The sequence below is a fragment of the Channa argus genome, chromosome 10 (assembly GCF_033026475.1).
Source record: "Channa argus isolate prfri chromosome 10, Channa argus male v1.0, whole genome shotgun sequence".
Classification (NCBI taxonomy): Eukaryota; Metazoa; Chordata; class Actinopteri; order Anabantiformes; family Channidae; genus Channa; species Channa argus.
The window spans coordinates 15,107,291-15,134,920 of NC_090206.1; the positions used below are offsets into that span (position 1 = coordinate 15,107,291).

A 27,630-nucleotide genomic window follows, 5' to 3' on the forward strand; every position below is an offset into this window, starting at 1 on the left:
ATTTGCTGTTATAACCCAGACTGGCAACTCCTGCTGGTATAATACAGTTTTTCCCCTTCCTCCCATTCCTTCTTTCTCATCTTTGATTTTGTACTCCGAAGCTGAGGAAAAATCAATTTATCGCCTACTCTTCATGCACAAATGTTAAGACTCAATAATGCTTTGGCTTTGTTGATCTGTGTTTTTAATGTATTTATTTATGGTTCATTTACAATATTTTATTTGCTAATTATGCATAACAAAAAAAAAAAATCAAACCATAATTTATCTAGCTGAAAGAGATACAGCCACCTTCTGATCTACTCAAGCTCTCTGTTTTTAAGTGAGAAAGAGGCATTTAGCAGGTTTACATTTATCTATTAATAGAAAGTTGACATTTATGCACTCTCTATACGAGAATGCTCTACTTGAGTGTGCATCATTTTCTCAAATCACCAAGGACACTTCCCCCAAGGGAACTGATTAGCTCCCTCTCAGTTTTAAAATGTGAAGCAACTTTGATAAGCAATTAAACATTTTCTCTTGTCTCTACTCTGACTTTGTTTAATGCCTTTCAAGTCTGTATTTTTGGATCAAATATGCATAAACACTTCATAACAATGTTAGATTGGTGGTTATTGTACCTTCTAGCATCAATGTTCCTCTCAGATATGTTCAACCCTGTGTTTGTGCACGACTGTACATCATAATAGCAGGGTTATCATTATCAAATGATCATTATCAGCTCTCGTGGAGGAGAAACAACAACAAAAAAAAGTTGTGTTGTTCCAAAAAAAGCTTCTGCTCTGCTGTTTTCTGTCTGTGCACTTCAAAGGATGTGCTCCCACCAAATTTCCATAACATTTTTTATTTGTAATCTGTTTCTAATGAGCAATGTACATTATATCTAAAGCGTTTCTCATATTCTTTCTCCCAGTTATGTGCTATATTGTTGCAAATCACATTGCTAAAATGAGCCACTTCACTGTTTTCAAACCAGCAGAGAGACAGGTGTACGTCTACAGGCCACAGCCTGTTTGACCTATAATACAGATACAGTAGATGCTACTGGTAAACTGCATATGAGAAAATTGTGTGTTTGTATGTGTTTTGCCTCCTTTTAGTCTGACAGTTTGCAGCAAGCAGATGCAGTAGAGTGTGCAGAAAAATAAAATGACTTAGTGATTCAGACTGTTATTGAAGGTTCAAAACAATGAATAAGAAGAGTCATCAAAATATGCAATACAATGCAAAAGACTTTAATAAATTTCAGAAGCGCACACATACATAAACAAAACATTACAGTTTTCTCCACACTGGCAAATCAAAGTCAATTACAAAGATCATGTAAGGTGCATATTGTACTTTACATTGAATAAAAGTGAGGTTGTCTAGATCTCCTTTACAAGGACAAAAGTTCTCCCCATATATGAGTTTTTTTTTTTTTTTTACCCAAGGATCAGGCAAATCTAATCATCACACAGTGCTAGGATGCTATGTATATTTCACACCGTGGCTCCTACGCAGTGGTGAATACATTTGATACATAATTAAATGAATATATGTACCTCCTTCAATAATAACAACCTGCCTCACAAAGAGGCAACACACATGAAATTTAAAGCTTTAAAATAGACTTAGTCGTAGGACCATGACATTTTAAGACTGCAGCAAAATCAAAAAGACTTTCAGTCAGTGTGGTAAAATTATTTAAATATATATATTGTCTCTCACATGAGGGGAAACAGCGTCTGGTCCAGCCCATCTGTACATTTTCAATTGACTATGTCCATTTTAATGTCTTTAATTCTATGGTTATATGTATTTACCGTAGGCGCCTTTTATGTCTTACCTATCAAAGCAGTCTTGAGCTAACCAATTAACAGGACTATTGAACAACAATGCTGCTAACCCATCAAGCTAGTTACTTGTGTATAGTGTAGAAATTATTCTAGTCAGGACATATTGCACCCTAATGATTCCAAAGGTATAGAAATAGAGGCAAAACGATGCTCAAAACAAGAGGCCTAAGAAGTAATAAGTGCACCATAGTGTATTCTTCTGTCAAATGTTAACTTATTGCTGTTTTCAAACTGAAGCCTGGATTACCTTTTCATTTTGGTGTTCAGTGTTCTTCACATCAGAAAATTTCTTTTGTCAGTGTAAATAAGTGCACAAAGTCAAGTCATTTTTGCTTAAGCCCACCAACTCATATTAAAGACTGCCTGGGGATTATTATTTTTCCTTTTTTACCATCTGGAGTCATATTATTATGGATCTCACAGGTTAAACCAGTTCTGACTAAGAAATTGAAAGCGACACACAAAAGGTCAGGCTTAGTGCTCTTCAAATCTGCCCTAAATAAACAGCTTTTGATTATAACCCTAGCAGTTAGTCCCTTGTGATTGTGGCTTAGCTCAAAGTATTAAACATGTCCTACCATTTCTCCCAGTGTAATAACAGCATGGCGATCAGTAGCACAGCTGTAAAGCACTACAAACGTGGTCATATTGTGGGGCCATGCGCATTTCTCAACCATTGTCACTAAATTGCTATCAGTTGCATCAAAATTGGGACAGAAAGAGGTAAAAATGAAAAGAAAACAATAACTCTGACATGAGATCAGTACTAATTTACAGTTAGCCTACAGCTTGTAGACCTTGCAGCATAAATACATTAGAAGTCTTAAGTTCCATGATCAAGCCCAAATAGAGCAACGTCAAATGATAAAAAAGATAAAAATAAAAAAAAAATTAATAAGAAAATAAAATGGCTACCAGGCAGTTTTGAAAACAAGGCAAAGAAATAGAATTAATAAATATAAACACCTTCAACTCTGTGATAGATATACATACATACATAGAAACATACTTTACAGATCTACTGACTGTATTTGACACCTATTTTACAGAGTGGGTGCTGGAGTGGGACCCTTTCGAGGAGGGCTCAGGGCATACAGTACAGCATCGTCTGCACTGACACAAGTGATAGCATAGGACTCAATAAAGCATATTAATCTTCCAACAGATTCACAGGAGGAGCTTTGTCAAGTTTCAGGCAGGCAACATGAAGTGTCTCTCTTTTTCTGAGACCCCCCCTCCCCCACCCAACCCCATCCCCCTCCAAGTTCATCTTTTCCCTCGATTGTATGAAGAGGTGCAGTTTGAGGCTGTAGAGATAGTAAAGTACTTGTTTCACCTCTTCAGTTCTTGCCTTCCTTCTTTCCTCCCTCTGCCCTCTCTCTCCCTTTTCTCTCTTTTTCTCTCTTTAGGTAGTGGGAGCTAGAGATTGATTTTAATCCTGTGGGAGCGAGCTGTACCTGTGCCACAGAGTGTGCCATAGTGTGGTGGTTTCAGTGCCGTCTCCTGAAATATAGAGAGACAGACAGATATAGGGAGATTGTAGTTACAATATCATTGAGCTCTGAGCAGCCTAAGCTGTAGCCTTATCAGTGTGAGGCTACGCTGAACACTGAATAAAAAAATCTCTGAAGAGAGCGTAGAAGATAAAAAATTATTTATATATAAGCATTCTTCAAGGTATGGCTGGCAATCATGTCATTTTCTTGTCAGGTTTCCTTGAAGAATGCTACAGGTGTCACACATTTGTGCATTTTCCTGTACTTATCAGAGCATGCAATCTTTTCCAATTATCACTCCCAATTTGTCTTTTTGTCTTCCACCACACTAGTGCAGCACTCTTCATTTCCCCTCCAAAAGCCATTTGGATCAATTTAGGCCCACTCTGTCTTTTGGACCCTTGCCAGTGGGTCCTCTGATATGTACAGAATATGACATTTTGCTGTACCTCAGAAAGTTAACGACATACCTGCCAATAGCTGAATCAGCATAAATCTGACCTGACAGTGCTCACATTAGCAAGGCACAGTGATTGGAGATGCAATGAGTCGATAGAAATAAGACTGAAACGAACAAAAAGCAAACTGTAAAACACAACAACAGTAATAACGCTATAATCAGGCGGTAGGCTTTAATTCTAGCATTAGATTTGATTAACAAGCCTTGTTAGCCTTTTAAAATCATGACTTCTTCCCCTGGCTATGCACCCAATATGAGTCAGCACAAGCACTTTGTCATCAGAACATGGGTGGCTGGTGTGAAAGGCCCATACTTTCACCCACACAAATAAATTATGATTTAGCTCACTGCTGCCCTCAGTTTCCAGCACACTCATATTATGATCTTTTTTTTTTTTTTTTTTTTTTGAAGACAATTCCATAGCTTGCATTATAAGAAAGAAAAACACCACTTATGGTCTACAGGGTATTTAATCATGTGATGTATGTGAATGTGATACTACAAATACAATAAGAGCATTTTCTCCAGCATTGAGTCATAGGAGGTTAGTTTTGTTAAGCAGTGACCCTTCGTGCTCCTGCCCCTGAATTATGGGCCAAACAAAAGAATGTATTAGCCTTTTTATTCCCTGCATATTCATGGTGGTGTCTGAGATCACTCAAGCAGGGTGGTACTCATTTGATCTGCCTCCACTAAAGCACATGCTCTCACAAGTGCTCCTCATCACCAGAGGCAGATTGACCTCTAATATCATGGGGTAGGGGTTAAAAGAAAATGATGAGATGCGTAAGAACTGAGTGGAGACGGGAGGGTTAGGGAGGAGGTTTGCATTCACAAATACAGCTCTAACTGTATAATGAAGCCATATGGTGGCACAAATCTGTGGTCTCTGAAGTATTTTTACAAGCTTAATCTTTATCATCTACATCTGTAAAGTCACTAAAAACATCTTGGTGACCTTCAATCGTAAACATCTTTTCCTTTGTGCCCTTCTCTTTGTGATTTCATGGGTGGCTTTTTTATCTTTGCTAAATTTTCAGTTGATTTACGTGTGTGCGAGAGTGTGGGGTAATGACAGATCGTTGTAAAGGCACTAAGGTGTTGTCTGTCACTTTGATGAACAAAAAGAAAAAGATGACAACCTGCCTATGATCTCTGCTTTTGGACTGCTGGTATTAGGCTTAGTATCAAGAGAGCCTCAGTAGCCAGCACTGACAGAGCAAATGCAGCTTTCTTTTAAACGATACTTAAAACGATCTCTAAAAATTCTAGAGTGCTCAACTATTGTCTTTTTTTTTTACCTCCTTAGTTGAAAGCAACAAATCCACTTTCTGAGGAAGTGCTACTTTTAAGTATTCTTTAGACTTTGGAAATATATTCTCTTTAAAGACGCACAAAGATGAAATCAAGGAGAGCTGAAACTATAATAGGGCCTCAAAAAACAGCACTGCTGGTCAACTATTGTCACATCACTTTGGATCCTGAGAAGGATAGCAAGTGGCATCAGCGATAATCTTAAAGGACGGCTGCCTTTTTTCTTCTTTATCAGCCTCATTCGAAACCTAATTACAGTGATTTTAATCATACTGTATTACGAGTGATTAACCCTTTAGTGCATTTAATTAACCTTTGCAGCCATCAGCCCTCATCAGGCAAAGCTTTGTGCTACTTTTTCTATGACACAGGCTTTAAATAAGCACACTTAAAACTAGTGGGAAATCTAATGTTTAAAGTGGGAGGCATCACTTGTCAATTTCTCAAGGGGACAGAAACATTTTAATGTATTATCAGCTTAACATTACAGGATATAAAGTTTCTGAATAGAGTCAGTGAGGACCGTTTTTTGATCATATTTAAATGCTGGGAGTATATGACATTAAAATATTGGCTATTATACACATTAAACTCGACCTCTCTCAAAAAAAAAACATACCTACGAAATAATCAGATACCAAGATAACGTCTTATTGTGGAACGAACGATTTGGAAGGATGTGTACTAATCAAATATTCATTGATTTTAAATCACTTGCACAAAAATACTCTACTGTGATCAGCTACATAAATGAAAATCAATTTAGATCCTTAATGCATAAAATTCATGACAGATAATAATTCAGAATTAGTAGAACGCAGCCTGAATATTTATGCGTATTTCAGGGCAGTCGCTACCAGGAAGAGGGGAAAATCATCCTGACAACTCATCAGTATGTCGTATAAACACATTAGGAATTAAATTTTTTAGTACCAAGGGCATGTAGTAGGCTTATGTATAATGTACCATGGCAGAGCATATCTTTTAACCAGGGTTTCAAATAAAAGGTGGATGAAGTGAATGATTATCAACTCTGTGTGGGTGTCTTCATAAATTATCTCAAGCACGATTCTTCACGGGATCAGCAGTCATATACCAAAAGTATGCCATCAGGAATTTTAACACAGAGAAGTATACTGGGTAAAAAAAAAGGCAGAAATGAACCAAAGATCTACTGTGTGCAATGTGAAGCTAGACACAAACAAAAGCAAGCACCTCATCAAACAAAATCAATTATTGATGCAATATCATGAAATTGACCCAGAATTGGATGAATGACAGTTGCGATAATCAAGATCAAAACATTAAGAAAAATGAAAGGCAGAGCAACCAAGCCACAACCAAACCCTAGAAAACAAAATTAGGAAAAAAGGAAATGGTTGGAAAAGCCAGCAAAATAAACCCAATGGCTGATGTTGAGTGAAAACTATGGCAACAACACATATCAGTAAAATAAAAAATAAAAAATAGAATCCACTGTGCTGGTGAAATCAGGTGAAATTTTAACTTGTACATATTCTGTGTTTGGGGATACAGTGAAAGCATCCTTCCGTGCAACAAAACATCACCGCAGCAAACCTTGTTGTGATTCCATTACATCTTTGCTTCTGTGAACTAATCTACAGAATGTAAAGAATGTGTATCTACATAAGGTATGTCGTTTATAACAATAATTGGGGTCAATAAAGTAGAGCATTTATGGGCTAAATGCAACGCCAGCCAGGCAGGCTTTTTTATGGACTACTGCTCCCTTGGTGTTTAAGTATATTGGTCTCAAGACTCTGCGTCACCTTGATCCCTGTGACCCCTCTCCCCCACCCAAAGAAGTACTCAGTCTTCCCCACAGCGCTCTGCTCTGGCTGTCAGCACTGAGCAAGGCCACCTCTCCTTACCTCTGATTTACATTTATGTCCCTCGCCAGCTTTTATTTATTGGGGCACTTTGCATTTGGCACATATCTCTTAGGGAATCATAAGCCCTTTGCTGTACCTTGGCATTCAAATGAGCATCTCTCCCACAAAGCCACACTGGCACAGTTAAGACAGCACTTAATATTTTAGGACAGAAGCCACAAAAAGTAGCATTATTTACCAAGCTGTTTTAACATGTCAAAAGCACATTTTTTTGCTTTGTGCCATTAGGTTTCAGGTAGCCTTCACAAAATGAATACCTGAAAAAGACATTAGCCCTTGTCACTCTGGCTGTCATATTTATTTTCCACTTGGCTTGTTTAAACATGCCAGTTAACGATATAAGCATGCAGCCTAATTTGCTCGTGACCTCAAATGCATGAGTAGAGTTCAGTCATCACCGTCTATCCAGGCACCTTCTAAATCAAGCTGCATAGCCACCAACCACACACACTTAAATATCTAGCCATCATAATTATACTGCTGCCATTATTCAAGCGTTTGAACATGAAATTAACTTGCACAGGTATTTTTGCAGAGAATTATGCAATTGTGGTTACTTATGAAGGAGGGTGAATACATGAATTAATAACAGTCTAGCACAATGAAAGGTTTGCTGTAATATTTATGACAAATTGTGCTATTTTTGTTTTGTTTACTTTTGCAAGCATTCAGCACAAACAGTTTTAGGTGCAAATGACATTCATGTAGACATGGTCATGGTCTTTGTGGGAAAATCCACTGGCTCCATGCTGCCACCCTCCCTTTCTCACATCGAGTACCATGGGACAGCAGGACTGGGAGTGCGAGTGGGGACTAGTGTGGGTGGGTTTAAAAAGGAAGTCATGAATTACCTGTCGGGTGGTGATTTGCCCCGCAGTCTTGAATCCCCCCTGACAGCTGCACTCCGAGACACTGTATGGGTCGGAGCTAGTCGATGAGCACTTGGAAAGTGAGTCACAGCCCACCACAAATGTGTTGTCCAAGGGGAGCTCCTGGATCACATGGTGTTTCTTTGGGGCCACTGGGGTCTCCGGTTTGATTTGAAATGTAGGCTGAGGGGAAGCTGACTTGTAATGCTTGGCTAAATCTGGGCTGTCGGGTTTGAAGGTGGTGGGCGTGGTGGCCCAGTTGTACTTCCCCATGGTTTGCTCCTCTAGCTCCACAGGGAGATCCAGTGTACCATTAACATGCTCATGGGTGGGGTCATCAGGCTTCGATTCATCAATTGTCACAAAGTTCAAGAGGAGGCTCTTGGGGGATCGCTTCTTCCTCTTCTTCTTTTTCTTGATCTGACGGTTCTCTTGGTTGGGTGACACCCACTCACCACTCTGCTTCCCCTTCTGTACAACTTTGTGCCTGGGTGTCTGCCGGCAGCGCACCAAGGCAGTCACAAATATCACCAAGATGACGGTCATGGTTCCTGCTATGATGGCAATGACAACAATCACATATCCATTGGTTTGAGGCGTTATCTCACTGTCCCCTATGTTGCGGTCCAAGGGTGTTTCCATACTTTTTCGCAGCTGCTCTTGGATAAAGGTAGCATTTGACACAGTGTCATTGACAAACAAGTGAATAAGTGCAATAGCATGTAAAGACTCAGGTTGGCCTAGATCTTTGACCTTGACTACCAGCCTATGCAGCCCTTGATCAGCTGCCACTATTTTCTCCTGCAGTGTTATGTTACCTGTTGTTTTGTCGATGGCGAAAAGACCTCGAGGAGAGACCCTAGATGTGATGATGATGTTGCTGATAATACTGTACTGCAGCTCAGCATTCATACCTGTGTCATTGTCAATGGCAAACACTCTGGTGACCACAGCACCAGGGGTGGTGGTGGTTCGCACTAGGTCATATGAGTAATTGGAGGGTGGGATGACAAACACAGGGCGATTGTCATTTACGTCGACTACATTTATGGTGACCTTAGCATAGGAGGAGCTTGGAGGTTGCCCTCCATCAACTGCCTTGACCATAAATGTGTAGGAGCTTTGCTGTTCTCTGTCAAAAGTGATATTGGGTTTGATCACACCAGTTTGAGGGTCGATGATAAAATTATCTTTACCATTCAAAATGGACAAGGTTATGACAGCATTTTCTCCAGAATCTGCGTCCGTTACCGTGATTAAGCCCACAGTTCCATAGAGAGGCAGGTTTTCAGGCACATAGAAGTTGTACTCAGGGTGTGTGAAAGCTGGGCTGTTGTCATTAAGGTCCTGGACAATTAGCCTGACAGTGACATTGCTCTGCAGGGACGTGGAGCCATTGTCCCTCGCTATGACAGTGAATGAGTACCTCTCCTGCTTCTCTCTGTCCAGTCGTTTGCCAACAGAGAGGATTCCTGACCGTCTGTCTATGTTAAACCCATCAGGTGCATCAGGGCCAAGAGTATAAATAATCTCAGCATTATGCCCGCTGTCTGCATCGGTGGCGCTGATTTTTATTAACTGTGTGGAGGGGTCATTGTTCTCCGGTATGGAAAGTTGAATTTCCGGCTGAGGGAAGATTGGTACATTGTCATTCTCATCCTTGATTTTAATTAATACCATAGCTGAAGTGTTCAAAGGAGGCATCCCCCTATCCGAGGCCACTATCTTAATTGCATATTCTCGAGTCGTCTCGTAATCTAGAGGGGCAGCTGTCTCTAGTAAGAACTGATCATTAAAGACAGGCTTCAACCGGAAAGGAACATCATGGTCAGTGTAGCAAGCCACTTTGCCATAAAGATCTGCATCCTTGTCAGTAACAGTAATTAGGGCTATTTTGGTGTTGAGAGGTGCATTCTCAGACAGCAGAACAGTCCCATTAACCAAGTTGATAATGTAGCGAGTGTCTATGGACGGAACATTGTCATTAATGTCTGTTACATTCACAATCACTGTAGCTCTAGAGGGAGTGGAGCTGCCATCGCTGGCAAGGACGATGAGTTTGTGAACAGGAGTTACCTCCCTGTCCAGTGGCTGTTTCACAGTGATCAGTCCTGTAGAACTGTCAATGGCGAAGTGACGTTTAGTTGAGGCAGAGATCTGGTTACTGAAGGCAAAGTGGATCTGTGCGTTTGAACCCAGGTCTGCATCCGTGGCATGAAGCTGAGCAACTGATGTCCCCATGGGGGCATTCTCTGGTACCGAGACCTCCACCTCACTGTCCTTGAAGACCGGACGATTGTCATTGACATCAGAAATGGTCACTTGGAGAATGGCAGTGCTGGACTTGGGAGGATTGCCGCCATCCTCCACCTTTATCTTCATGACAAACGTATCTTTCTGTTCACGATCCAGGTTCTGCTGCACAATAAGCTGTGGCCACTTGTCACCTTCAGGAGTCTCAATGATGTCTAAGCCAAATTCGCTGACACTCTGCGAAGACAAGACAATACTTTGGGTTAAATTTTATTAAGTTTAGTACTAGAATGTCAAAATCATACGTAAAAAATACTGTAGTTTTGATTATGTGATTATTTTAGTTTATTTTAGATTAATAAATAAACTATAAACATGCCCTCCTCATTTTGCTCTTCACAATGGTTTTGTTTTTTATTTTTTTGTCTTCTTGGGTTTTTCCTTATATGACTGAAGGGTCATATAAAAAAAAAGGGTCATACAATCACAGATAGAGGCTGAGGTAAGTTGTGCAAATTCTTAAGCTATTTGTAAAGAGACAAATAAGAATATCATATTTTCTCTTGGGTAATAACAAAGATAGGAATAATGAACAATTGATTCTGAAATGTTCCTGTTCATGTTTTGTTCCTAAAGTGCAGTATTTGCTGTTGTCTTAGACAGCTAAAAAGTCTATAAGGTTTATTTGTAGCTCTTCTTAGGCACAGGCCTTTAGGCTGTGATGAAAGTCAAAATCAAATTAAACATCCCAGGAAATTCCTAATCAAGGTAGCTGGTTCTTCCATCCATTCTGAAGATAAAAAATCCAAAAGTATATTCAGACATGCTCATCATCAGCTTGTCTCAACATTTCATTCTTTTCTTATATGCACTTTTCAAAACACAAAAGTGTGAATAAAAATGTGAACAATAATCGTAGGAAATCAAGACGTCCGCATTCTGACAACCAATGCTTAAATTGATTCATTTGGCTCTTTGGACTTCTTGTCACATTTCCGCTACCTTTTATAAACGAGATTTCATTCTACCATAGTACCTTGTGTGAAGTTAGAATGTAGCAGGTAGCCGTTACAACTTCATGATGAGAAAGGAAATAAAGGCACAGCAGTAAACTCCAATGCACAGCCAGATCACCATAGTTAAAAAGAAGGGGAGTGAAAACCATGCATACTAGAAAGGCATTTGGCTCATAAATGTCTAAATCTAGGCAAAAGTAAAGCCGGAGGAAAATGAAAACAAATATATAAGTAATCCTCATGAGAAACCCAAGAAACTGGCACTAGCTGTAGAGATTAACTGCCTTCAACCTAAAACAACTAGCACTAATATTTACAATTTCAAATGATGGTATGGATCTATTCACATTTTCTAATTAGAAAAGAGCAAGAAAAGGAAAGAAAAGAGAGCAAGATAGAGACAAGTGACAAAAAAGGACAGAAAGCGAGAGAAGGGGAAGGAAATAAGGGGAAGATCAAGCCCATGAATGAGCTGCATGCACATTATGAAACAAAGGAGCCCTTTGAAGCTTTTTCAGTCAGAAACAGTTTCATGGTTAAAACAAGAAAAAGCATCCTCTTTAAAGAGATAAGCTTCATGCTGCACATATTGTTGGAAGAGATTACTCTGTCTAGGCACAGCTATCAAATGAGATTAAGATATATACATTCGCCTCGTTCAAGGAAGGAGCATTTCAACCAAATTGTGGGCTGTGAGAGTTCTCAGTTGGTTTTAAAATCTAGAACCGCCCTTGTGCCAACATAGTGTTGTAGCCGACACAAGTAAACGTGCAGCTGCAGCATGTAAATTATTGTGTACTCTGAAAAATTGCTTGCAGAGGGAATGTTGTCAACATGTAAGTGATTGACAGAACTACTTAAAACAGCCAACACAGCAGCAATGATCCCTCACACCTTATATTGGGATCCTTCTGGCAAGGAAAAGTCACATAAGGATAAGAAGACTTGGTATATAAAGCTGTAAATGTACAAAAGCCCTGTGCCTTACGGATGAACTGTGCTTAATCTATGCACATGGCACAACTATTTCTTTCACCACTAAAATGTCCAAGACAACATTCTGGGGGCTCTATTGCTGAGTACAAATCCATCCGCACAGAGCTCCTCAATCCTCAGTTGTTTGAATAGTTCACAGATTCAGCACAGTAGCTGAGTATCTGCACACTGATATTTGGCAAAGCCTGATGTTAATAGTAGGATGTAGAGTTAGTATGTGTCAAAGGAAATGCAGCACAATGATTTATGAGACAGCATTTCCTCTGTGCTTTTGTCTTGGTTTCACACAATTTTACAACTGACAAGACAGCACTCAGCGCATTTCAATAAGTTGAAGAGAGCTATCTCTCAGGCTGTGCATCCTCCTGAATGCAAAATTAGTCTGGTGGATTCTGATAAGATCTAGGGCAGGCTATGAAAAGGCCAAATAATACCATGAGTTACTCACTGGAAACCCTACTGTAAGGCTGTGCAAGAAGGACAAAGTTCTCTAAATGTGCACATTATACAATGCCTCAGTCCTTCACCACACATATACTGCACAGGTAAAGTCTTCTTGAACTTTGATGACTCACATTGTATTCCACATTAAGAGGCCACAGGTCTCGTCAGAGCTTAGACAGAGATTGTGGCACTATATATGTGGGATATGTGTGGTACACAATCTAATCACAGAGTTGGGTAATTTGAATGAAAATGACTGTGGGACAGAGACAGAAGCAGAGCTGGCTCATGATGAGGGAAGGACGACTCTGAACCAGTGCCTCAGATTATCAGTGGATGCATCTTTCAGTCAAGTTGATGACCTTATTAAAACTCAGAGGAGACTGAGATTGGGCTGTGAATATATCAGGAGAGCTGTAGTCACGGTGATGCCCATAGATGGGGCTAACTGCGGAGGGCTATTCATCACAAGCTATAACACCTCTTTATAATGCTGATAGAGACTCACTCTCTCTGTCTCTCATCCCCCCCTCATTCTTTCTCTCCATCCCTCATCCACTTTTGCCACTGGCCACGATCTCATGCATATAATTAAGACAAAAGAAACTGGGAATTGTTTGTCTCTTTTTGTCAGCGGCTAGAAGAGGATAATGTGTCAAAATAGGATGCTAATAAAAACTGGAAATGTTTGACAGTGAGCTCTCTACCCCAAAAAATCCTATTCACTGCCTATAGGCAGCATGCGATGCATTAATCAATTTTTACTTGCTACTCAGGAACTGAGCTTGAATAAATTTTGCATCATCAAATGCAAAGTTGGAATCAGTTTAGGAATACAATTTTTCAAGCTCTTGGATTGCCAGCAAAAGACCACTCCATCCACTCAGAAATCTTAGGTATATTTCAGATTGACATCCAGCGGCCAAGTGGAGTGCATACACCTCAGAAAAAAAAAAAAAATTGATAGATGACACGAGGTTAGGTTCAAGAGCTATCCAGACTGCCAGACCAAAATGCAGAGATCCTCTTCATCATCTACCTTATCAGCTACGCATAGCCCAGCTAGCAGCAGAACAGTCCACTTTAAGTACGTATGTCTGAAGATGCTGACATTAATGCAGCCCGTAATAATATAATGTGTGATTCCACAAAATCATCCATCACAGGAGAAGGAGTGAGTGCTTGTGAACAGTGAAGCCAAATCCCAAGCAAAAACCAAAAGCAGAATTTCTCTTCGTCTTACAGTATATATATTTGCTGTGAAAATTCTGTGAATATGTAAAGTGATCAAATCTGCTTTCATGGGACATCCTCATCCATTCATGCATGTGATTGCTTTCCCTGACCTTGACCATTTCTTAGGATGCCTTCTCTGCAGTTCAGGTACTGCAACACGCGACTGCACTACACTGATGGCAGAGTTTTCTTCAAAGTGTGATTACCCACCATTATGTACGGTGCAGAAGCACCGTGTAGGATGAAATTACCCGCTGTCACTCTTAACATTAAAAAAAGACAGAGTTGTACAAAATTTCCTTTATTTGTTCTGTATGTTGACAACTCTGCTGGACCACCACATGTGGAGTGATGGACAATTGTGTAGGGCTCACTGAGCTACACAATGGTAGCAATTTCAGCACCGTGCCCCGCACAACACAGGAAAACTGGGCAAACTATCATTTTGAGGGAGCCTCTGAGAAAAAGACCATACAAAGATAGTCCAAGGGTGGCTTAGCAGCCAAGAGCTATTCTAGGAAATGCTTTCACATTCTTTCCCACTAAACCCTTGGATTTCTACTGTACTTCTGAAATTACAGATAGCAAAGGTCGAAAACGTCTCTGGCTCCTTTAATGCTTCTTACTGTGTTTTACTCTTATGGAACCTGGAACACAGGGAAATTAATCTCAAGTACAATGAGAATATAATGAGAAGAAATGAAACAGGGATGCAGTGCCAAGGATGCTCTAAGAAGAATTCTCTGCAAAAGATAATACAACCACAGCCTAGGCAAGGGGTTTAGTAAGCTTTGTATTGTGAAAAGGGCAAAGCAAATGATTGCAGATGATCATCATAATGAGCAGAACATTTGGTTGGTGATTTTCTAGGCATGAACAATTCAGGACATTGCACTGGAGAGGCCTTGGCAGTGGGCAGACTCTTTAAAAATGCAAATTGGTATTCAAGGCAGACCCGGATAGCAACGATTGTCTTCATTCCATCCGACTATTAACTATTCACCTGAGACTGGGTAGATGGACCTGTCATTTCTATCTTGCACCATGCTCTCAAATCCCGGAACTTTTATTTATTTATTATGTTTAGGATTTCCTCCAGAGATCCTCCAGTAGTTATGTATCAATAAATACTGGAAGATAAATGAAAATTACATACTAATACGCAACATTCTGGATTTGGGGATGACTCCCCATTAAGCAATAAAGAACATGGCACAACAGTTTAATAAAGCATTACAGAGAACCTAAAGAAACCCTTTACCTAGTTCTGCATGAGACACCTATTAGCATAATGCAGTAGATTCATTCTCACTTGTTTTAATCTACCATGTTCAGCACATGTAACCTGTTGCTGGAAATTGGACGTGCCCTAGATGCTGTGTCTGCACTTTCCACTGCGAGGTCTTTGATTTTACTGTACATAGTGAAAGGTTCCCTGTCTTTACAATCTTCTCATAATAAAGTAAAGCATATGGAAATATTGGCCGGTATTAAACATTGTAGGTTCCATGACACATCCCACTTCATGAAAAAGTAGGTCATTTTTCAATGTTGAGTCAAAATTAATTTTTCTATATGGAGATATTACAGCACACTAGTTTAGTACAGAACACTAAAACAGGTTTAGCTTCAATCAGAATATGCAGAATTATTACATTAAAACCACATCTGCCAAACCAGCAAAGAAAAATACTGTAAGGACTTTATTTATTAAACATATTCAGCAGACCTGATGTAGACAGGTGGCATGCTAGAGGCATAGTGTAGCAGTATGTCAGACTCATCAATATGTGTGCTGACTAATCTGCACACAGACATCCAAAGGGTTATTTGGGGAAAAAAACAACATTAAATACTTCTAACCTAAACAGTTTCATATGTTTCTAATTGTTTCTTCAAGACAAATTGTGACGTGGTCTTTGATGGTTTAGCCCAATGTTACTATTTTAATTGTTCTGTGTTTGGGTTTCCAAAAAGCATATTTATTCTACAAAAAGCTATTTACACTATTAAGTCAATAAAGCAAACTAGTAGTTTGCACTTGGTTCTAGTATCATGAGGCTTTGGGCCCTTTCACACATTCACCATTAAACTAAATTACTTTGTATAAGATGGCTTTTAGTTCAGACACGAGAATGTGGATACACAGCCGACGACTATCAATTTCGGTCTTATGTAGTAGGTCTTTAAAAATCTTTACTTAAAAAAGCCAGCTTCAGTTACCTACTTTAGACATTTTGAATTGTTTCATATTTAATGACAGCTGCCAATGTATAGCAAATAATAAAATAGGGCGTTTCAGGAGTCATGACTTGTATCTGGGTGGGTACCTAATGTAAAAAAACTAAACAAAAACAATGATAAAGCAATGGACGGTAAAACAACATTCATAAAACATTGAACAAACATTTTTTTAACCTGTAATGATTTACAAAATAGGTTATTTATAGATGTGGTCACATAAGCTTCATTTTAAATCCTCATTTTCAACAATCATTCGGCTAATGACGAGCACTGAAGAGCTGTAGCACTGTGTTTTCAACCACACAGCAATTTAAATGCTTTTTAAAACAGTTCCCGTTTTCATACACACAAACACTGCAAATTCTGTTTTTTTTTTGTTTGTTTGTTTGTTTTTTTAGAATTATAAGCACAGTAAAGCATGGAAAATGCCATCATGGATTAAAAACCAGTTAAGACAATGAGGGCTACATTTCAATATAGGAAAAAAAAAACAGAAGTTATTCTCACCTTGACCAGTTCATAATGTTGGATTCCATTGATCCCTACATCAGGGTCAAATGCTGAGGGCACTGGGTATCGAGTGTTGATGGCTGTGTTCTCTGGGATGGAGATGTTTATTACAGTGGACTGGAAAAGGGGTGCATTGTCATTCACATCCTCAATCAGAAAGCGGATCTTGACCAATCGGAAGATTTCATCAGGCAGCACAGCCACCTCAATCTCATAGTAGCAGCGCTTCTCAGCGAAGACCCCTGAGCACAGCTTCTCCCGGTCAATTCTGTGGTTGGTGGTAAAGATCTCCCCTGTGTTGGCCTCCACTCTCACCAAAGGCACATCTCCTGTCTTGTACACAGGCTTGAACTGCAAAGGTGATGATAGCCTGATGTTGGGGTCAAGGTTGAGGTCCAGGTCCTTGCGCAGATTGCCAATGCGGATGTTCTCTGGCTGCTCCTCCTTCACCGTGTAGTCCCTCTCTTGGGCCTGACATAGTAAGACCACACAGGTGAGCAAGACCACCAGCACATGAGCTTGACTTGCTAAGTCCATAATCAAGAGTGGATGGGTGATTCACTTCTACAGCAGTAATTCTGAGGTCAAAGCGAAAGAAAGGGAGAGAGAAAGGAGAACGCACTGTCAATGTAAATGGCATTCAAATTCTTCTGTAATTAGTACAATTTTCTCTCAAGAACAGTTTTCATCTTGACCTATTCATACTAACTAGCTATGAGCCTACATCCTTGCTATGTCTTTCAGAGCAAATTAACAGCGGTTTTACACAATTAACCTCTGGTGACATCCACTGAGCAAGCAGACACGTAAAGGTTAGTAGATCACGTATTCCATCAATCCATTTCATCGTTGTAATGAACCGTTTCATATTTTTATGGAGAAGTAGGAATGCAGTTGAGTTCACTGTTGATAATAGTTTGATTTGAAAGCTTTTTCACAAACTAAAGTGCACAAATTCATATGTGAATCTACGTGAATCAACGCGGTGCAGTCATACGCTGCACCTCACATCCCGACTTCAGCTGATTTAGAGGCAGCTAAAATGAGCCTTAAGCACCGGTGCTTCCACGCATCAACACACACAGACACACACTTGCAGTTGTACCGCTTGACAGCAGCTATTAATGGGGAGCCTCATTTGCTCTGAATGTAAACAATTGAGCTCTCAAATATTTCATGAACACCCATGTGTGTAAACATACGCAGTGTGATAAGAGCAGTGTTAAGAGTATCTGCGGTGGAAGGAGACAACAATGTGAAATTATTTATTGTGGGAGGCGTCATCAGTCAAATTAGTGAAATTTAATTATAACTTCATTACATCCTGACGAATGTGTTTTCTCCAACACCTGATTCAAACAGCATCCAATTCTCTGCGTGTACTGAATAACAACAACCTTAACAGAAAACATGCAGTGCATATGGCTACACCATCGTTGGACATTGTTCATTAATATGCTTTCTTGCGTTGAGTACCAGTTAATTCAATGCTGTTGTTCTACAAATTATTTAACTGCTTAATATGTGCAAACACTTGCCAAAGGGCAAGAACCCCAGTTGCCAAGCCCAAGTAGGTCACTGGAAGACGATGAAGGAGTCATACTTAGCAAGGGATTCACTGCCAGTATACAGTATGCTAGCACGAAATACTGACTGTGTTCCACTTGCTAATTAGTAGGTATTTAGTCAGATATTAGGGAGTTGCTTCATCTGGTTTGTTAGTACCCATTTGACTTTTTCAATCCATTCTCCAATATCTAAATAATGTATATAAGAAATAACATAATTTCCACCACAGTCATATTAGTTCCTAAACACTAGGTCACACTGGCTTAAATTGTGCTTTGACATTGCAGTGGTGGTTATGCAGTGTAATTATCAAAGTTTATCTGTGCTCAGTAGATATTTTTCAGTAGAACAACCAAATTACATTCCAGAATTTTAGCTCGTTTTTAGTGCACACTGACATATTAGGGTAATGCCACCCATGCACATGTTCACATAAAAAAAACTGGCTCCCCATGTGCTTTCCAGTGCAATATATTTAACAACTAATGTAATTTCACTGCTCATATCCCACTGTATGTTTAGGTCCACCAAGCCCCAGGTGTTTATTAACCCCATATTATTTTCCTAAAGATATTTGTTTGTATTAATAAAGCAGCTGCCTTGAAATCAAACGTCCATTGCCTTCAAAGTATGGCAAAAGTGTGTGACAGCCGTTACACAGACGATGTACAGCCGGTGTGGAAAAAGCGCACATACCTGGATTAACAAGGGATCTCAAACAGCTCTTTGGGAACCTTAATATTTCCTACTTTATGAAATTTCCATCCATTTACATGAGTCAAACAATATCCTGTAGAAAAGGTATGACTACCTAAACTGCACTACAGGGGTTCTCTAAATTGGCAAGGCAACAGTGTTCATAGCCATTGAAGCTCTCGGCCTACCGACAAGGGGGAATTGATTAAAAATAAGAATTTAATTAAGCTGGTTTTGAATCAGCAACAATTGCAAGGCATTCGTGCAGCCTGTAAAGACAGATTTCTTTTCACACATTTCATAAAGCAGTCACATGAGACTCATTAAAGACAGTTGGACAGAGGGAAAAAACGGCTGACATTGATCAATGTGAGGATTATTCATTCTACACATTCAGTATGGTACAGGCACCATTTTACTGTCGTGTCAAAATATTGATGAAATATAGCCCATTAGTAACTGTGACACACTTTACTTTGAAGTGTGCATCTTTCTGAGAGTGAGCAGCAATTGCTTTACTGTGATGATCACCAGGCAGTCCGAGGCTGAGCTTGTGCAATGCATAATAAGTTTAAATTGCATTCTTAAATGGGATGTGATTCGCCAAAGTGAAAAAAAACAAAACATAAAAGATCAAAGCATGATCTAGATTTTCTCTGCCCTGTAAGTGACGATAATGTTCCAGCAGATGAAGGAGTATAGTATGTTTTTGACTCAAAGTACATGGAGTACAAATGCAGCAACAAAACGGACACGTTGGCACCGCTTATGTGAAATTAGGAAACAACATTTTACCATTATAGACGGTGTACATATATGATGTGTATAAAGCAGGTAGCTAGACAGAGCTCTTGCTGTGTCAACATGAAGCTCAAATACAGAAATCATCAAGTCGAACACACTTGCTATTGTTTTCTCATTTTATTATATTGACTTAACAAAGGTTTGAATTTTAACCATGACTTTCAAACATTAGCTTTTTACTTGTCAGTAGGCCTTGTTATAAACCTGTCTGTGAGGGACAGGCTAGGTGAGAGAAGGAATTGTGCTGGAGGGGAATAAAAAGTAAGAGGGAGGGAGAAAGAAATCCTAGGTGTCAGTCAGAGTGTCTCCTTTGCTTACATTTCACTAGTCCCCTAGAAATGCTATTTTGAGCCCCAGACAGCAAGTTGAATCCAGTAGGCAAACTCAAGTCTCCCTCTTGGGAGGCACAGAGTGAAGAGGAGCAGGCCGGCCATGGATCACTTTACACAACAGTGTGATGGACAGGCCCTCCACTGGAGGTAGCAGCTAAAGGGGAGGCATAAAGCAACCGCCACCTCCCACCGTCACACCTAAAGACAGCCTCAGCTCTGAGTGTAGTTAGTGTGAGGCTGGGACTGAAGATGTTTGGGGTCCTTAAACTGTCAACACCAAGTTTTCAGCACTGTTGTATCTATCAATACTGCCTGTGGAACCAAAGAGATTCTCAAAAGAGGGCACTGGTAGATGTAATATTTTTGATTGTCTCAGGGTTTTTTTTTTCTCTTTCAACAGCTTTGAGAATGGCTGACAGGCTGACAGACCAGGTCTTTGTCAAGATCACTCAGTTCTTTTTCAGTCCATATATCCAGAACAATTCTCTCTACACAGATAGGGAACAAAAGGTGTTTTCACTTGGGAAACAACTACATCACCTAGGTGGACAGTGGAAAATGAGAAAGAAAAAGAAAACAATGCTTGACATAAATGGCCATATGGACAATGTTAATAATAAATGGAATACTGGAAGAATGTGTGTATTCAGTTTCTAGTAATACTGGGATTACTGTGTTTGCCTGTCTCACTACTGAGACAATATCAACGACAAAGAAATATCGTAATTATTACAAATGAATTGCAGCACAATGTTTGCATCGAGTCTGGCAGTGCTTTTTGACTGTATGATACAGTAATTGTTCACATTTCAACTAGGTTCTTAATTTTTAGATTAGATTATGAAGAGCTGTATTATGTGAGTAACTAAATAGTCGCTGAGTAATATTTCTTAGACTCCTGCATTAGCAAATTAGCAAACTAATTTACAACATTGTAATCATGGACCTTAAGAGGGCAGTCCATACAAATGTAGACAAACATAATCTTAAAACTAAATATAACCGTAATCATTTAAGTAAAGCTCTACGTCATTGTGAATGTAAACTTTGACTTTAAACTCATGACCCTGTGACCACTCGTATCATCTTATTGTGGACTGACTAAATAATTCTGCAGTTAATTGATAAAAAAAAGAAAGTCTCAAGCAATAACGAAACTACATTTTAATTAAAGGGGAAAACACTGGTAAAACACCTTCCAGAACATTTTTATGGATTGCAGCGTGTTCGTTTTTCCAAAGAAAGTAGAGTGGATACCATTATGAGTTTTGAAATAGTCTCTTTCATGTGTACACTTGCACACCGGGTAGTTGTATTAAATGTATTATCATTCATGACAGTTGGACTACAAAAAATATTTATCTGTAAACTATTTAAATGGTGGACAAACTCTTAAATTAGTTTTTCATATAAAGGATGGATCAGAAATCTAAAGGAATGGAGAAAGAGATACAGCATACTGTACAATCCATCGTACACTATAATATGAAAAGTAAGACTAAAGCAAAACAAAGTATTTGACAGCTTTTGCAGACTATGATCAATTAATCTGTGCCTACTGAAACAGTTTTACTCCTACTTTTAAATGCTTCACGCTGACTCTTATTTTAATACAAACGCCTTAGCCTACAGCCAAAATATGCTGCTCACCTGGGAAGGTTCACATTACCGTTTGATTTAATTCTCCAGCAAATATTAAATTGAGTAGACCTTGTGGGAGTCCCTCAAAACATACCTAATAATAATCTATTGTATATTGAGCAAGTAAAACATATTAGGAACCAAATCAACCAACTGTGGCGTGTAATCTTCAGGCCAGCGGGGTTCTACGTCGTGACTATTTGAACTGTTATTCCTTGTGGCTATTATGTTTGGCTTTATTTTTTCTATAAGAGACCGAGCGTGGACAGGTTGGTAGCCCCTGAGGTGATGGTCTATGGCAGCTGTAGTTCTTGACCAGGAGCGCGCTGTTGCCGCGCACCCACGCACAGTGTTTAGCAGCCAAGCTGCTGAGAAACCAGCACTGAGAGGTCCCTGCAGTTGGATGCTCTCGGAAAGTAGGCCTATCTATCTAGCGATCAGTGTTGAAGCAAGACTTAATAACGCCCGAAGTCGTGACCAACCGCGCGGTACATATTCATAATGCGACAACTCGCCTTCTATTATCCACGACGCACTGTGCCCATGGATAAATTCTGTTTACATCAGGTGCACGGAGAGCTGTTGGGAGCAGCTCGAGGAAAACCCACAGAGCATCAATATGACCCACTGTCGCAACACACTGATTTATCCAGGTGCCTTGTAGACTATAACTAAATTCCCACCCAGTTTATTTTGCACTGAGTGATTTAGGTCCTCGCCGGTATTAGGACATCGATTAGAGTCTATGCGAACCAATAAATTAGTGTCTCTCCAGCGTTTACCAATGCGCACAGTAAAACAGAGACCAGTCATGTGCACGTATACACTCAGAGAAGACTAAGTAAGAGACGCTTTATGTGAAAAGTCGTAATCCAGAGTAAAGCTTACCTTTCCGCGTGGATTAGATGAAAAATCAACCGCGAGTGCCGCCGCGTAGGGACATCACTGACTTACGGAAAAGATGCGCCATGAATTAAACTGAAGTAGGGGAAAGGAGGAGAAAAGATCCTCATCAGAAGCGGCACCAAAATGAAATGCAAACAGAAAAAACAGTGTTATCCGCTACAAAAACTTATCCATGCGCTAAAAAACTGCGGTCCTCATGTGGAAGAGAAAAAAGAAAAAGGAAAAAAAGGAACATGCACAGAGATCAACTTTGTTTGGAGGGGACGTTGTAATTCCTCTTCGGATGTGTTGGGCTCGCAATCCCACGGGTGGAGATACGCATTAGTCCAAGCTTGTTTTATATTAACTTCGTACCTCTAGCCTACGTGTGGCTTGAAATCCCTACTTTATTTTGCCAGCCGAAAATCGCTGGCACCAAACTTACACGTGTGCGTCAAAAACGCTTCTTGACCACGCGCGGAAAACTTCAATCCAAGAGCGAAAATGGACTTCTGTTGAAAAACTGAAAGCATAAATATTATATATTTTGCAACCACTTGTTCAGACTGATTCGAGCTTGTGCACGCTCCCCAAAAACTCTTAAAGGAGGGATGCAGAGAGCGCATCGCCCCCCCAGTGGACTTGGATCAAAGTGTGCCTCAGTGCAGCATCACTTACAGGAGCCGGGATAGGCGGTTCACCGTATCTGTCTGCTAAGCTGTAGATGTCTCAGTAGTATTGTATAAACTCAGTTCCTCAATACTGCCCACCACTCGCTCTCCCCTCGACTCTCGCTCTCCCTGCGACTGACATCATGCCGGAAGGAGGAGCCAACCACAGATTTAAGAGCCCCGCTCCTCTTAAAGCCGCACTGCGTTGGAGAGATACTTGCACTGCGATGTAGCTGGATGGCGGGATATCTGTGGACCACAGATGCCCCTGCTGTTTGCAGGAGCCACGCAACTCCTGAAATCGGCCTGGAAGCAAGAGGGGGGCACTGTTCACTTTTATACCGAGGCTTGTTTCTGCGTTTTCATTTCCAGGGAAGGTCCACTGTATCACTTCTGAATGATGATGAGGTTCAGATTCTTTCGAGACATTTCCGAGAGTGACATCGGGCCGCGGTAGAGCTCTTATCACGGCATTGAAAAGAAATGAACCCTATGATGTAAAATAATTACTTTGATGTAAAAGTTCAGCTCATCAACACAAAATGATCAAGTGTTGAGGGAATTATCTGAAAAGTGGGCTAAATGAAAAGGTAACTGAAATACGTCATCAAAACGATACAAGTGTGAACAAGATCTTCAGAAAGTGATAAAAGTAGTTCAACTTGCTGAAACTTGAAGCGAACACACACACATAACTAGGTTGTAGAACACAAAAGGAGAAAGGCATCAATGTAACATATCGATTGGCCTAAAACATTACTGATTGAACATTGTCAAGCTGCCACTTTCCTGTTGTGGCTCACTAAGTTGATGCTCCATTCCAAATACCCTGAGGTGGTTCCAAACAGGTGCTTTTATGTAGGTCATAAAGGGTTATGATCACACAAAGGTCAATCAGTACCACCACCCTGTTACAGCTGACTACACTGGTCCCTTTGCCATCATCTCACACAAAAAAATGGCTTCACCTTTGCATTTTAACAAGTTTAGCCCCTGGCAAGGTTTCATAAACAGCATTCTTCACCTGCTCACCATTTTCCTCCACATTATTTCTTGTCACACTACACATCCCTAAAGACTAAGGGGCAGAGATTTGGTCAGATGATTGTTTCTGTTTAGGCCAAATAATACTTTAATCTAAATGCAACTGCTGGGAGATTGCAGGGCCATCTTTAAGTATTCAAGTGTAATATTTTATGGGTGCATCATTAAACTATTTATTTCTGACACTGGTGATGATTACTGTTTTACCCTTGATTGGTTATTCATGGCAAAACTCCTTAGTTATAATGCTGCCGCAGCCTAACAAAGCAGAAGATTAGCTTTAAGGTCCACTCAGTGATTATTTCATAGATTTCTGTTTTAGTGAACAGTGCCAAGACCAATTTTCCCCCAGGTATTTATGTTATTCTTTTCGGGCTTTTTTAAAAAAATTTTATTCTAAAAGTCAAATAGCTTGGAGTTAGCGTCAACAAGTAATCTGGATATCACAGTGCAATTAAAAATTTCATGCTGTAGTTTTGATGTTGTTCCTTAATGTACGTTAAAAAACTGTGCAGTATCATGTGCAGGATGAAATGAGAATAATTTGGGGTTTTTCTGTCACAATAACCAATCGACTACTCTTTCCGACAATGTTAACACAAAACTGCCGTGCTAAAAGAATTATTTGCAGTCATGTGCAAAGGCAGGTTTTGTCTTTTTATAAATATATGATTAAATAGAGATTTTTCTCAATATTGCTTTTAATCATGCTTGCCGTTGGCCTCCCACTGAAACCATGTCTGGTTATGCACACATGTAAAAGAAATAATTGGAAGAAAGAGCTCACTCACTAATATACCTTATCAGTCAGGCACAGCTGGGGAGAAGGGTGGGTGAATTAGGGGGTTCCAAAGCTAAATTGCGAGGTCGCTGTGCATTAACATTCAGAGGTTTTTAGAAAGGACAGATTCTTTGCAGATCATACTCAATTCAATGCCATTCTGCGGTTTTGTACTACGTTTTTAGCTTTAACAGCACAACTTTTCCAAAGAGACACAGTGCAGTGGCTGCTGTACCACTGTCTTTGTTCATCACTCAGTTAAATGTTGCCATGGATTCCTTTCTTTTACTTTTCAGCATTTGAGTCCAAATTGTTAATATTCAATCTCTCCAGCAGTAAAAAAAAGAAGAACATAGTTCCCCAAAGCATGTCACTCAGAAAAAGAACAGTGCAAATATGTCCATTCTGTAGAAATACTGCAGACATTTTTGAGGAGTTAGAGACATTCTGACAAAACAGGCTGGGTTTGTATCCATGGTAACTTTCACGAACCACTGAGATTTACCACAATGAGTAGAAACTATCTCTATTTTTCTCATTTATTTCTATCTGTTTTCCCCCACTTTCTCAAGGATCTCTGGAGAAATAGAAAGATTTGAGAACGATGGAGTGGACAGAGCGAGGACAATTCAATATTTGCTTTCAACTTATTGGCAACAGGGATAGAATTTAATAGAAATGGTGTAAAAACCCAAGATAGACAAGAAGCCAGAATGAAATAATGTTTGAACTTCACTACACAGTATGAATATGCAGTGTGCATGACCATAGTTTCATTCAGAGGAGTAGATAGAGAAGAAGAAAAAGTCTTTAGGCAAGATTATACTGTCATGTCAGGAGGGGAAATAACTAAACCACAAAGATAAATCACAGTGTTTCAGAGGGTCATTCATATCACTACTGCTTTGATCATTCTGATTATTATCAAATATGCAACATGTAAGATCTCCACAGTAAAAAAAAAAGAAGGCATTGGTTTGCAATATTTCAGCTTTTAATACTTTGTGTATTTGCTCTTTGTACCTAAACCAACAGAGTGCAAAACCTCATCACTTTCAGAAATATAATCTATTTACAGTATCCTTTCTCTCTACTTTATATTCAGGTATGCTTTGCAAAAACACTCTTTGATTGCAAATTGCATCTTAGTAGTGATCAAATATCTGAAGAAACTGGAAGTTACTTAAATTGACCACTAAGTGGAATTTCTCTTGACTTTTGACAGTGCTTTTATAGCACTTTTTACAGAAACTGCAATGCAGAGGTTTTGCCAATTAAGCACTTAAAGAGACAGCAACAATAACCGCTGGTGTCACTTTAACAGGTGATGCCATTAAACAGACGCATTTACTCACATATAGGACCTCATGTGACTCAGCCTACTAAAACTCTAAAGGAAACAAGGAAATCCAAAATCCCTTTTTCCAACTGGCAACACTTCAAAAAAGCTCACAGTCACTATTGTATTTGGTATGATTAGGTAAAGACTGCACATAGTCTTTGAGTTCCCAAAGCACCATTTCAGTTGACTTTAACTATGCTATTGTATTTGTTCTCTATCAAACTGTTTGCCTCAAGTCGACATGAAATTCTGTTGCACAGAGGACCTCTGTCAATAATAACCTGTCAGACAAAGCTGAAGCATGAGTAAAGAAGGATGAGGCAGAATTCATCAAAAAACTCCGAACTCTTGAGGCTAATGAAAGGTCTAACATTGAGTGATGTGCATTTGCAGCACGCCAATTAGACCAAAGCCTGAACCACCATCATTGTCAGTTGTCATCCCCTCACCAAATTAATGTGTGTGAGAGGTATAGGTTACAGCAGAGCTAATTCGAATGTGTGTTAATGTCTTGCTAAAAACTAGTAATTGCATTTTTAAAAAAGCATCTAGAAATTTGACTGACTTCACAATCTTTAGGCCCTAAATATATTGATTTAAAACTATTTATTTACATACATTAATTATGACCTCATGTAGTCTACGTAGGTTTAGACGTTTGGTTATGCACATTGTCAGACAATAACGCTACAGGTAAATGTAACTCAATCCCTTCTAGGGCAAGTGGAGGAGTATAATGATCATTAATAGTAAAGACACAGTAAAGATATGCTTTGTTTATGCATCATTGCTGGTTTCTCTCTGTCGGGATGTTGGAGTGTTGCCATGGCTTCTGTTCAGGTTGCGTAAAGGCAGATTTTACACAACATGAGCAACATACAAAGGAAGAAGGCAATGCCCTTGTCAGTCAGGGATGATGGGACTGGAGTCTGCCCTCTCATAGCTAACCTTTTAAATCCTCCAAACATACACAAAGTACGCAGTAATCTGAATGGATAGTGACATTGATGATGCTGCCATTTTCCACACTGATACTTTGATAAACAGCAAGTATACACACCTGAGGCCTCATGCCCACAGAGGTCATTTGTCCCTATCCTGTCATAGGATCCACAGGATCATTTGTTTTGTCTCCACATAGAGAGGCAGGCGTTTGTTAAAAATGCATCCTTTTTGGTTGTGTAACTGGTGCAAAACAGTTTTTTTTTCCCTAAACACTCAAAAATGCTGCATTACAACTGTGAAAACATAGTAGTTTGGTTGGAGATTGAAT

General features: G+C 39.6%; 1 protein-coding gene across 3 annotated transcripts in view; it reads right to left on the reverse strand.

The window, feature by feature from the left end:
* The window catches only part of pcdh11 (protocadherin 11), a 122,228-nt gene extending 98,859 nt beyond the window's left edge, over positions 1 to 23,369 (reverse strand). The window contains exons 1-4 of one of the 3 annotated variants that reach the window (XM_067518942.1): positions 23,198 to 23,369; positions 22,523 to 22,612; positions 16,590 to 17,170; positions 7,876 to 10,383 (exon numbers count right to left, since the gene is read on the reverse strand). In XM_067518942.1, coding sequence (XP_067375043.1) covers positions 7,876 to 10,383; positions 16,590 to 17,129 — 3,048 coding nt within the window. In that variant the 5' untranslated portion in view covers positions 17,130 to 17,170; positions 22,523 to 22,612; positions 23,198 to 23,369. Of the gene's footprint in view, positions 1 to 1,222; positions 3,345 to 7,875; positions 10,384 to 16,589; positions 17,171 to 22,522 lie in introns of those variants that run through there. The other 2 variants (XM_067518945.1, XM_067518944.1) reach the window with 2 other exon arrangements.
* Positions 23,370 to 27,630: the final 4,261 nt, after the last annotated feature.